Here is a 12,881-nt window from a genome sequence, read left to right as displayed (position 1 = left end):
AGATGGCCCCAAGTTGGAAAGGAAGCTGTGAGTTCCAAACAGGGCTATGGTTAGTTGGGGTCAATGCAGTGTGTCCTCCTGGAGCCTTTGCCTCAGCTCACAGGCTGTACTGCAGGCTAAGAACTCAGATACCATATTTTCCACATGTGGCCCAGCTGTCACATGATAGCATACTCGCTCTGGCATCCTGGAAGGAAAGGTAGCCGAGCACCCTGAGGGCCGGCAGTAGCCGGTGGTAGCATTAAAAAAAACCTAGAAGGTGATGTCAGGGTGAAGCCTGACACCCCATTGCTCCCCCCCCCAACACTCTGACCCAGGGTCATGTCCAGTGTGGAGGCTAAGCTGGTCTACGACAAGTACGACGAGATGATAGGGTTGCTGAAAGGCTACCGGGAGAAGAAATACCAGCAGTGGGTGGAGGGCGTGGACCAGGACTGCCACTTCAACCTGGGGCAGCCACTCATCCAGCGCGACCCCTTCTCCAGCCTCATCCAAGTCAACTTTAGCAAAGCGGTGTGTCCCGGGTTGGGATGGGGGTGGGGACGGGGGGGTGTGGGCTTAGATGGAGGGGGAAAGCCCTGGCTCACCACGGTGCGGGCTGACTCTACGACTCTACCACCAACACTGAGCATTTACGGAGGTTGCTCTGTGTACATGTGTGTGCGTGTGTGTGTGCGTGCGTGCGTGTGTGCATACTAAGCTTGTGTGTGTGCTCACATGTATGAGTGCATGTGTGTGCACATGTGTTTGTGCACACATGTGCATGTGTGTATTCGAGTGTGTGTGTCCTCGCATGTGTGTGTATTTGTGCATGTGTGTGCATGTATGTGCACATATGTGTGTACGAGTGTGTGTGTGTGTATACATGCGTGTTATAGGCACCTACAGGTTTGTTGAGTATTTTTAAGTGGTTAAGGTATAGGTGAGATGGTAGCATGCTTGAAACATCTTCAAGGCTGGAGTATAGCTGGAATCCTTGTCAGCTGCCCAAGAGGCCCTTTGGTCTATGATCCCGACGGGGAAAGGGATGGACTTTAAGACAGTATTTTTATTGATTCGATCTGACCAAACCCAGGTCCTCACACATACTAGGCACACACTCTACCACTGAGCTACATACCCAGACCTTTTACTTTATTTTGAGACACGGAGTCCTTGGCTTTCAGTTCATCCTCTTGTGACTCCCCACTGCCTCAGATTTCTGAGTCTCTGGGGTTGTAGGTTTCTGCTGCCTTTCTTGGAAATCTGACTGCATTTCCCATGATCCCAAGAGAAAACATAAGTTGTAGATTAAAGTCTCTGCATGGCCCAGAGGGAAGGGCCAGGTAGCCAGATTAGAACATTCCAGGGATAAACCCAGATAGTTTGGATGTATACGTACGATGGATGCCAAGTGAGTGCTCTGCCTTGAGTGATCCTGTCCCATCTGGACGGGGACAGTGATGCCAGGAAGGCAGGGAAGGGTCCTCAGGATGGCTTCTTAAAACCTTTCCTTTTCTCAGAATCCATTCCTCCCTTGGGAACATACAGGCTGGTCATTGCTGTGTGTGTGCCTGGCACACCCTGCTGAGGCCAGTCCAGTCTCCGTCCTGCCCTCCTGGTTAAAGGGCAGAGGGTAGAGAGGATAGAGAGAGATGACAACCATCTGGTACAGGCAAAGAGGTGATGTCAGGTGCCCCAGGCAAAAGAATGAGGAGGGAAGATGAGGGAGTCACCAGGGGGCTGGAGGAACAGGGCCAACCCCTGCAGGTGTGCACCGAGGCCTTGATGAGAATAGCTTTGGGGACAGCAGTGGTGGCTGCCACGTCAATCCCCTGGGTCGGACAAAGTGTGAAGGAAGAGTGAAGAGGAGAGAGGGGAAGATCCTAAGGAAACCTCTCAAGGGTCCGGGGCAGAGATAAGAGAAGGATGACTTCATCGGCCCATGATGATGATGTCATGCTTTCCCTGGCTTGGATCCATCTTGTAGGGTGAAGCCAATGGGAGGCTGCCAGGAAGAGAGAAAGAAGAACAAGGGGGGGGGTCCTAAGAAAACCTCTCAAGGGCCCAGGGCAGAGATAAGAAAAAGATGACCTCATTGGCCCATGATGATGATGTCACGCTTTCCCTGGCTCAGATCCCTCTCATAGGGTGAAGCCACCAGAAGCCTGTGTCCCACCCACCTGCCCTGAAGCTCCTTGGCTGTGAGAAGCCAGGGGCAGCGGGGGCCCATGGTTGAGGTCACCTCCTGATGGGTTCCCTGCTCTTTCCTGGCCCTTTAGTTGGTGGCAGTCCTGAGAGAAGTGAAGTATTTGAACTTCCAGCAGCAGAAAGAGATTCCAAGCAGTGCGGAGAAGCTCTTCTCGGAGAATGAAATCTTCCGGAAGTTCGTGGGCAACCTAGAGCTCATCGTTGGCTGGTACAACGAGGTGAGCTGGTGCTGGCTTGGGCAGGGACACTTGCGTCTCCAAACGTACCTCAAGCTGCCCTTGACCAACCATGCTTTGGAGGCTGGGAGCTGGTAATAGCTCAAAGCGCCGCCACTGGAAGCACCATGTTTGCAAGGCTCTGGATAGCGCTGCACGATTCTGTGTAAAGGCTTGGGAGATTTCCCCCAAGCTGTGGTATAATACTGACATCACTTCACATCACTTCCATTACTCTGTGAAAGTCAGGGAGGGGTACCTTCTGGAATCCAGATGGGAAGGGCAAGTCGCCCAGCTGGTGCTGGGGAAGAGACAACCACCCTCACCCCAAGAATCCCTCGACTCTCTCGGCCCCTCTGACCTGGGGGCCTGACACGGCCATCACATACTGAATAGAGTCCCAGGCATTGAGCAGCCCCGAGGACAATCTGCCCCTGGCAGCAGAAACAGCCTCTAAGTCAACCGTAGGCATGGGGCATTGCGGGCAACTCATGTGGCTGCCCCACTCTCAGTTTCGACCCATAGGCGGGGAAAGGCGGTGTAAGAGTTTGGCTGTCTAGGGTGCCATTAGATGGTGTGACACCATCAGGAGGGGAACCTTATGGAAGGGAGTTAGGATACTGGTGACACAGAAGACAGTACTGGGCCCCACCCCCTCCCTCTTTGGTTCTCTGATCACCACAAAGTGACCTCTGCTTCACATTCCTACCCACACAACATCTGCCTCACCACAGGCCCCAAATACACACACACACACACACACACACACACACACACACACACACACACACACATCAATGTCAGAATGAGACTTTGGAAGTCTTGAGCTAAAGCTCTCAAGTTGGTTCTCTCAGGTATTTTATGTCTGGAACAAACAATCCCAGGTACCAACATCCCCCAGACATAGACAGTGGGCCAGGCCAGGCGCTGATAGGCTCACCACCGCCACCACCCATGACCCAGCGCCATACTCCAATCAGCCCAGGACACCACAGACCTATGCCTTCCAGTTCTCGAGGTCAGAAGTGCATAGTCTGTTCACTACAAAGGTCAAGGTGCTGGCTGAGGGGCAGGGATGCTGTGGGATAGGATTCATTTACTGCACCTCTACAACTTCTAAAGGCCACTGTTGTCCTCAGCTAATGGCTCAGGTGTCAGTCAAGGCTCTCTGGGGAAGTCAGGAAGAGAGGGTGACCTACAAGAACACTAATTACAAGGAATTGAGTTGCACAGTTATGGAGAAAGGAAGGCCCACAGTGCACCTCTTGCAAGCTGATGATCCAGGAAGGCAATGTGCTGTAATTTAGACAGCCCAAACCCTGAGAACCGGAGGGATCTGGCAGTGTAAATTCAAAAGCAATGCCAGGAGAGAAGACCAGATGCCCCAGGCAGTGAGCTGGGAAAAGGGAGTAAATTCCTCCCATTTCAACTTCTATTCCACTGATGAGACCCATCCACATTGGGAGGGCCCCACTGGGACCACCCGATTCTGCCCCTTGCTAAGTCCTGCCGGAGACAGCATGAAAGAGCAAAAAACCTGTGAAAAGTGGCAAGGCAGACAGACTGCCCATGTGGCACCAAAGACACTCTCGCCCCCACACTGGCCACACTCAGCATGTCAGTGCCACCCTAGATACAGCTGAAGGGAAGGCTTGGGGTGGGGTGCAGGCAGATGTCAGGGAAGGAAGGACGCAACAGCCTGGGAGAACCTCAGTTTGGGACCTCCCTCATGGGTGATGCAAAAGCCAAAAGTAAAGAGGGGAGCCCGGCTAGAAGTATCACACGCTCACCCACACACTCCAACCAGTAAAGACCCAACGGAGGCTGAGCTGTGCCTGAGACACAGTCTACAGAGTTTAGTGGAGAACAGAGACACACAGCTGCAATCCAAGCCTTTAGAAAGCTGAATCGGGAAGACTGCCGAGTTAGGCTTAGGCATCTCAAAAGCAAAAAACAGTGCCAGGTGTGATGCACACCTATAGTGCACAAAGGGAGGTGTGAGATGCACACCTGTGATGCACGCGGGGAGGTGTGGGATGCACACCTGTGGTATGGCGCACACAGGGAGGTGTGAGATATACACCTATAGTGCTACCACACAGGAAGTGGCTCCTCACTGTCCTGTGTGTCATAGACAAGCCCTGACTCATGGCTCCCTTGGTTGCTTCTGATCGTCTGGTTTTGTGGGTTCACTTTCTCAAGGATCAGCTACTTTCAGGGGGTGACACAAGGCAGAGTCAGGCAGAAGCTGCAGGCTCTATGCTATGGTAAATTGACTTAAACACTTCTCCCCAGACATGGCTCCTCCCCCGTGACATCGCTGCACTTCAGATTCCTGACCCACCAGAGGTTTTGCAGCCAGATGCATTCCTTACTCATCTGTTTCCACAGCGGCCATCCTTTCCTCGAGGAACCAAGCATACACTGCAATCCTTCGGGTTACGAGTCATTTGAGAAATCAGAATCACCTGGAATACAGTTTATTTTTGTGGGGGATTTTATTTTCAATCATGCGTGTCTGCCACATTTTTTGTGGGTATCCTTGAAGGCCAAGGGCATTAGATTCTCTGCAGCAGAAGTCCTGGGAATGAGCCACCTGATGTGGGTGATGGGAATTGGACTCAGGTCCTTCCAGAAGAGGAATGCACATTCTTAGACACCAAGCCACGTCTGCAGCACCAGGAACCAGCAATTCAGAAACAACTCCCAGATAAACAATATTGATCATAGCTGAGTTTAGTGGTGTCTGTAAATGGTCCTCAACTCTGTTAAGTTCTAAGCCATTTGAAAATCAAGATTTGGGAACCAAACCCTTAACTGCATGGCTTTCCTCTTGCAGATAAAGACTACCGTGATGGAGGTGGAGTTTCCACTGATCAAGTCAGAACTGGAAGAAATTGATGTCAAATTGATGAGCGCTGAGACGACGTTGTTCTGGAATGGCGAAAGTACCTAGAGCACCTTTGTTTTGAGGGTTTAACCTATGCAGCACTGCTGGTGTAGCTAGTTTTGCCTTTAGGCTTCAGAGAGTTTAGTGAACTGCTGTCATCCAACTTCTTGCCCAGACCATAAACCTTGCCCATGTCACTCACAGACCTGGACAAAGGTCCCCAGGGAGCTGCCAAGGGTTCAGCCATTTCCTGACAGGGCCCCTAGAGGCCTGCCCCTCCTCATGTCTACCATGTGCACATAGCAAGTCAGTAGAGAAGACATATGGTCTCTGCTGCTCAAGGCAGATGCAGGGGGAGAGGAAGGTCAGGAAATGGCAGGTCTCCTTTCTCCTCTCCATCCCACCAGCAAACAAGGCAATAGCCCTCATTTTCTCCCACCCTGGGGGTCCTCTGAGTCTTGATGAGCCACACACTGCTACTTTTTCCCCCCTGAGACTTTTGCTGTGCCTTTAGCTACCCTTTCAGCCCCACCATGCTCCACTGTCTCTGCTGGAAGTTGGGACCAAATGTCACCTCATCTATGACACATGGGTCCCTGCAGACAGAGGCTACATTCCTTCCCCCACCCTCCCTCACAGAGCACAGCTCTTTTCCAGCCACCCAAGGCCCTGCCAGCTTCCTGCAGGTGCCCTGCCTCCTCCTTATTAATTTATAGTTGGGAAGGGGCTTAATCTCAGACATACCACCAGAGTGGCAGGTTATAAACAAGTACCATCACTTCACTCCAGAGAAGTCACAACGGCGACTTGTGCTTCAGGTAGATAGATAGAGTAGAGCACTTTGCAGGAGCCACCCACACCATGTGGAGCACTGAGGCCACCTAAGAAAAGTATGTGTCTTGCTGGGTCCCTGGGGTCAGATTTCTTACCTTCACATCGCAGATGTGATGGAGTACATCCAGGAGATGCGGGAGATACTGCACAATCTGCAGAACCGGATCCAGAAAACCAAGCAAAACATAGAAGGAATCACGCAGGCCATGCAGGTGAGTGAGTTGCCGAGGGCAAGGCGCCAATGCGCTAGGGACCCCGCAGAGGCCGCCAGCAGGTGCTCCGGTGTGATGATGGCCAGAGAACCCCTCCACCCAATGCTCTGAACTGTGATGTCCCCGTGCTCCCAGAGCAATGACATTTGTCACTCAGCAGAACCCGCTCCACTCCAGTCAGTTGCAGTCAGTCAGCAGACTGGGCGGGGCCCCAACTGTGCCAGGCTTGAGGAAAGGAATAAGTTGGGACAAGAAATGGGCAGACAGAGCACAGATGACCAGAGAAGAGGCACCTCTGAGGGTGACAGACTCAAATTTCCAGAGAGCCGAGGGACACTTCTCTAGCCCCAATCCTAGGTTTCAGTATCAGTAGCCTTGATTTGCAAAACACTTGTGACTATGAGTTCAAAAAGAACTCATGTGTGGGTGCACACACTGTGTGTGTGTGTGGTGCATGCAAGTGTATATCCATGTGTGCTCGTGTGGAGAACAGAGGTTAATACCAGGTGTGTTCCTCAGTGGCTTTCCATCTTACCTTGTGAGACAGGGTCCCCTGAACCTGAGTCTCACCAGTTGACTGGACTGACCGCCAATGAGTCCCAGGATGCAGCTTCTCCTGCCCCCACCCCCTTGCTGGGCTTGGAGACAAACACCAGAGCACCGGGCTTTTACGTGGGTGCCGGGGATCTAGGTTGAGGGCGACTTGTGCTTGCACAGCAAGCATCTTATCCTCCCCAGACTAGAAAGTGTTTTTAAAAAAAACTCAGTCATCTAACTTTGCTGTATGCTTAAGGTGATCGTGCAGATGCCCACACATGGAGGGGGGAGGTAGCTATGGGCTAAGTGCATTAATCCTGCCATACTCAGGAAGCTGAAGTAGGGGACCCTGAGGTTGAGACCTACCCGGGTGTATCCTGGAAGGCCCTGCTTCAGAAAATCAAACAGCAACAGTGGGGGGGGAGCTACACGGGGGTGGAGAGGGGGGGCTACAGAGATGGCTTGGCCAATAAGAGCAAATGCTACATCAGCAGAGGATCTGGGTTCTGTCTCCAGCACGCACACTGGGTGCCTTCTTATTCCAGTCCCGGGGGAACCCAACACATTCTTCTGTTCCGTGGGCACTACACACATGTGGCGCACATATAGACAAGTAGGTGCACACACATACCTATACATTAAGAAACAAAATTTGGGGGTTGGGGATTTAGCTCAGTGGTAGAGCGCTTGCCTAGGAAGCGCAAGGCCCTGGGTTCAGTCCCCAGCTCCGAAAAAAAAAAGAACAACAAAAAAAAAAGAAACAAAATGTGGGCTGGAGAGATGGCTCAGTGGTTAAGAACACCGACTGCTCTTCCAGAGGTCCTGAGTTCAATTCCCAGCAACCGCATGGTAACTCACAACCATCTGTTGTGGAATCCAATGCCCTCTTCTGGTGTGTCTGAAGACAGCAACAGTGTACTCACATAAATAAGATAAATCTTTTTTTAAAAAAATAGAAAAAAACCAAAAAATTAAAAAACTTGAGAGGAAAAACAAAGCCACCACTTGTCACAGTTTTCTGTTTTGAATTCAGTTTTCATATGAATGACATACTCATGCCCCAAGGACTCCCCTCAAGGAGTTATACACAGGTGCTCACAGTTCACAGGTTTCACGGGGAGAGCCTGGCAAGACACAGGGAGGCTCACGCACAAGAGAGCACAGAGGAGGGGCCAAACAAAGTGCGCCATCTCTGAAAGGGCTGGTTTTGTGGTTTCCCTCCAGGAGTGGTCGGCCAACCCCCTGTTTGAAAGGAAGGACAACAAGAAGGAAGCCCTGCTGGACCTGGACGGCAGGGTGGCCAACCTGAACAAGCGCTACGCTGCTGTCAAGGACGCTGGTGTGAGAATCCAAGCCATGGTTACGGTAAGGAAACCCCTGGGGGGTCTTTTGGAAGCTGCTTGCTTTTTATGGAGGAAAAGAGGAGTAGCCAAACATTTTGATGGCTAATGAGAAATGTTCTGATAGCCACAGAGTCTGTTAGATTTCATGCGAGACAAACTGACCCAAGAACCGCTTCAAAGCCCAATTCCTGTTGTTACGTGCCTGTGCTCTATACCAAGGTGGCCAGAGCACCACCAATGACTGCATTAAAGTCCATACACACTGGTGACATCTTCATCCTAAGCCAACAGGGACAGGCCGCTGTGGGCTTACATGTACCCTTCATGGGTTCCCCACTTGTGAGTGTAGACATGGACACATGAGACCTGAGAAGCCTACATGTGTGCATGTGGCATATGACAGCCAGCACATGTCTGTGAACAGATGGGATATGCACCTGCTTAAGTGTCTAGAAAGTGAGGTGTCTTTGATAGAAGTTAGTGCAGGGAGCAAAGCTGATGACGGGGGTGGGGGGATGGGCAGAGTCAAGGAGAGCAGACTTGCCTGTGCCAGCTTTAGTGATGCTGTGTTGCCTGAGTGCCCAGCTTCGTTACCATGTCTGTCCACTGCTGTGACAGCCATTTGAACCATTTCTTTCTGCCCCACACTAAAGTTACCTTGGAATTCTGACACCTATCTCCTTTGCCTGAGAATACAGGCTGAGTTACATTGATCTTCATGTTCACCTAGAGCACTCGGTGTCTTACAGATTCATCCATTTGTCCTTCTCCCAACCTTTAGATACTTCTCCATCCATCCATACCTTCATCTACCTCTTTATTTATCCCCAATATCCACTCATGATACATCTATCCATCCATCCACCCAGTTATCCATCCATCCATCAATCCATGCATCCATCCATCCACCCACTCATCCATTCACCAATTTGTTGACCCATTCGTCAACACCCCTGTCCATCTGTTCATCCTCAGGGAAGGGCATTGAGCCCTTTACCACTTCTGTCCCAGGTACTGTTCTGTGTCAGAGTCCAATTGCAGAAAGGATAATCTAAGCTCTTTGTCACAAACATGGTCATCAAGGGAAGGTACAGACCGAAAACAAGATAACTGAGGGCTGTCACTTGTACCATCATGGCATAAACAGCAGGCTACTAAAGAAAATGTGGGTGGGAGCAGGGATAGAAATCTCCACCCAAGACCAATAGTGGGTGTTCAAGGACAGCCTTACGAGGAGGTGACACCTGAGTTGAGAGCTAAAAGATGAGAAGGCTCGTCTTCCAGGAATGGCAGGAAGTCTAGTGCATGAAGCCTTCTATGGGAAGGAGCCCAACATATTCAAGGGGCTTAAAGCATCTGCTTTGAGGGTCTGTAGACCAAGAAGACCAAGGCAGGGGTGATGCAGCCTAGCATGGGATAGGTTGAACAGAGAGCTAAGTGGCGGGCCAATGAAGTCACAGCCAATGGTGTGCATCTGTGTGCAGGAAAATGCAGAACTGTTCAAAGCAGATACAACCAGCCAGCCCTGGAAGGATTATGTCAACTATATTGACGCCATGGTCTTAGATGAGTTTGACCGCTTCATCCGCAAATCTCTAAATTACTTAATGGACAACATGACTATGGATGTAAGTTACTGTGTGTGTGTGTGTGTGTGTGTGTGTGTGTGTGTGTGTGTGTGTGTGTGTGTGTGTGTAAAAGCAAGATCTGTGTTGGAATCTACACTTCAGGTTTGCCTGATGAAAGTACGGGCTGTTTTATGGATTAACAGACTTAATTAAAGTCTGTTTGTGGTAGCCAGCTTGCCCTGGTTTTAAAACTAAAGGTCCTGCTATGCCAGAGAGCAGCCAATCCCAGACCCTCAGGACAGCCAGTCACCCAAGATCTGCCATAGCCCCAATGCACTGTAGAGTATCTAAGCAGATCTGAGAAAATGCTCCCGCCATGCTGCCAAGCTATACTAGGCACCTGTGACCCCTCTTGTGGCAATGGCCGAGGGGGCTCTTCCCAACAATGTTAGTAGCTAAGCTTCACCTCTCTGTATACAAGGTGTGGTGGTGAGTTCCGCTGAGTTGTGTTCTCCAAGGGGAGGATGTCCTCCCTACCCATACCTTGTTGCAATGTCTACCAGTCAGCACCAGTGCCTTGTTACAATGTCTACCAGTCAGCACCAGTGCCTTGTTACAATGTCTACCAGTCAGTACCAGTGTAGGGTTGTGTGGGTCCCATGTCTACTCCACCACAGGGCATGGCCGCTTGGGGAGGCAGGATGCAGGAAGTTTGATCATGCTTACCCTACACTGTTAGGCCAGTATTGGGCTGTATGGAAGCTGCAGGATACCCCTCCAGGGGTGGGGAAGCATAGTCTAAGGTGCAGAACACAGCTGGAGCTGGCTCAGAGGTCCCTCCAGGCCTCCAAGGAGGCCAGGGCACTCAGGATCTCAGGCCCTTGGGCATTCAGGTGGAGCTGGAAGCCATGGATGACCTGAGAATGGAGTGGGGGTCCATGAGCTGGAACTAGCCTGGGGCTGAGGGGGAAAGAAGGAAGCTCCGGCTGGTCTTGCCTGGGTAGTCTTTGGCTTGATGGTGGTGAGCTTGGTTTGGCTTGGTGGTGGCCATTGCTGGGAGCACAGGGAGGCCTTCTATGGGAGATTAGATGGGGACACTGTAGGCAAAGGCCTTCTCTTTGGCTCCCCACAATGGATCCCGATGAAAAGAGGCAGTCCATGGTTTTAAGACATTTACTGTCATGGGAGAAGGTGGATGAGTAAAACCGTACCCCACTTCTCAGGGTAGGCCTGAGATTAAATATCTTTTGTAGGGAGGAGTGTCTGAGAAGGAAGGATTATTGGCTAAGCCTCCAGGACTTTAGGTACCTCATAATGGAGATCTATCTTGAGCCTACATGACCTGTGATCACATCCTCTACCCGTGGAGGGGCTTGGGGTGTTGTCTTTACGTGACTGATGGCCACAAATCTATGGAGGGCTGTGGTTAGTGATAGGGGCCTGGTTTCCTGGGAGTCAGGCAAATTGCCTACCATCCCTTCAGGGTCACCAGGGTTTCTAGCCTTAGCTCAACCAGCAACCAGGCTGCCTTTCAGGGTCCCCACACACCAGTGCCTTGTTACAATGTATACTAGTCTGCACCAGTGCCTTGTTACATTGTATACTAGTCACCACTAGTGCCTAGTTACAATGTCTACCAGTCAGAATTCCTTGCTATGACAAAACACCTGAGAACTTCAAAAGCAACTTCAAAGAATAAAGATTTCAGTCTGTTGTTCCCAGGCTGTGGTGAGAATAGCAGGGAGCGGGTAATAGAGCGAGGCGGCTCACCTTGGCAGCTAGATAATAAGGAGAAGCTCTCCTTCATAAGGAAACCCTTTCCCCTCAAACTACAAATCTATCAACAGATTTAGGTCCACTAAAGAAGTCAGAGTTCTCCAGGTCCCATCATCTCCAAACACTACTACACTGGGGGACAGTTCAGTTCCATGCTGTAACACATCAGTTCCCAAATGCTGCCAGTAAGAAAAGGCAAAGACCCACCCAGCCAGCGAAGGACAGAGTGGTAGCCTCAGGAGGGCCTCCTGCAACCATAGAAGGCAGATGGGTCATGTATGAACCTGGTACACATCTCCATTGCTGGTCTGTAATTGCCTTTAGTATGTTTCCGGCTGCTGTAGCAGAATACCTGAGTCTGGGTAAGTTACAGACAACCAAAGTCTATGCAGCTCACGGCCTAAGGTCAACGAGGGGCCCTTCTGAAGCAGCATTTCCTGGAGGAAAAAGAAAATGCAAAAAAGTACAAACTTGCAGGCTCAAGTCCATTTAGAGTCCACCCCCATGACCAGAAGTCTGCCCATCACATGGGCTCATTGGGCAATTCGCATCAACCACAGCCATGACAAATTTGCAGACCTAAAATTCTGCTGGTGCAGGCAGGCATTGGTCCCAACCATAGGCTCACAAGGCAACCCCACACTATTGCTAAATGTCTACAGTAAAGGTGACAGCAGCAGAGAAGTGGAGTGGCCATCAACACCACAAAGGTCCTTCCTTAACACTTCCAGAGAGTTCCCAGTGGCCCCATGGCAGGAGGCAGCCTCTGGGTTAGTGTTCAGAAAAGCCTGACCATCCTTCGTGATGACTAACCATCTATATACCCCGTAGGACTTTACAATACCAATAAACAGCTCTCCTCATCATAGAGAACTTGGGGTGCTCAGAGTCTGTCAGTCACAGCTACGAGGGGGCCTGAGTTGAGTCCAAGGTGGTCAAAGAAAGGACAGTCTAGCCAATTGCAGGCCATAGCACATAACCAGAGAGGCACTGGTTTAGTGAGAAGAGCCCCCAGAGTAAACCTTGATAGCATCTCCTGACAAATGGGGTTGCTATACTATAGCTTTGCAGCCTCACCAGAGGCATTAAGACATGGAGTGGCTATAAGCCCTTATATGTGGGCATATAAGGGCTTGCCAAGCAAGTAGTGAGGGCTGCCATTGTCTCACCCTCTGAAACGATAGCCCTGGTTTTATGTGAAGTGACTCTATGGTGATTGGCAGCATTGAGCTTGGTGATCTACCTGCTCCAACCCCTGCTCTTCCCCAGCCAACTCTTGGCTGGCCTTGAGCCCATGGTTGTGCATCTGGCTGAAG

At 50.9% G+C, this 12,881-nt stretch overlaps 1 protein-coding gene across 2 annotated transcripts in view; it reads left to right on the top strand.

The window, feature by feature from the left end:
* Positions 1-12,881, top strand: part of Dnah17 (dynein, axonemal, heavy chain 17) — a 114,560-nt gene that overhangs the window by 13,062 nt on the left and 88,617 nt on the right. For both annotated transcript variants that reach the window (NM_001447228.1, XM_087570969.1), the window contains 6 exon segments: positions 318-513; positions 2,262-2,408; positions 5,245-5,353; positions 6,238-6,341; positions 8,103-8,243; positions 9,706-9,849. In NM_001447228.1, coding sequence (NP_001434157.1) covers positions 318-513; positions 2,262-2,408; positions 5,245-5,353; positions 6,238-6,341; positions 8,103-8,243; positions 9,706-9,849 — 841 coding nt within the window.

Source organism: Rattus norvegicus, chromosome 10 (genome assembly GCF_021556685.1).
Source record: "Rattus norvegicus strain SHRSP/BbbUtx chromosome 10, alternate assembly SHRSP_T2T, whole genome shotgun sequence".
Taxonomy (NCBI): Eukaryota; Metazoa; Chordata; class Mammalia; order Rodentia; family Muridae; genus Rattus; species Rattus norvegicus.
Note: the sequence above shows the minus strand (reverse complement) of the source record. Positions and strands in the feature narration are given on the sequence as shown.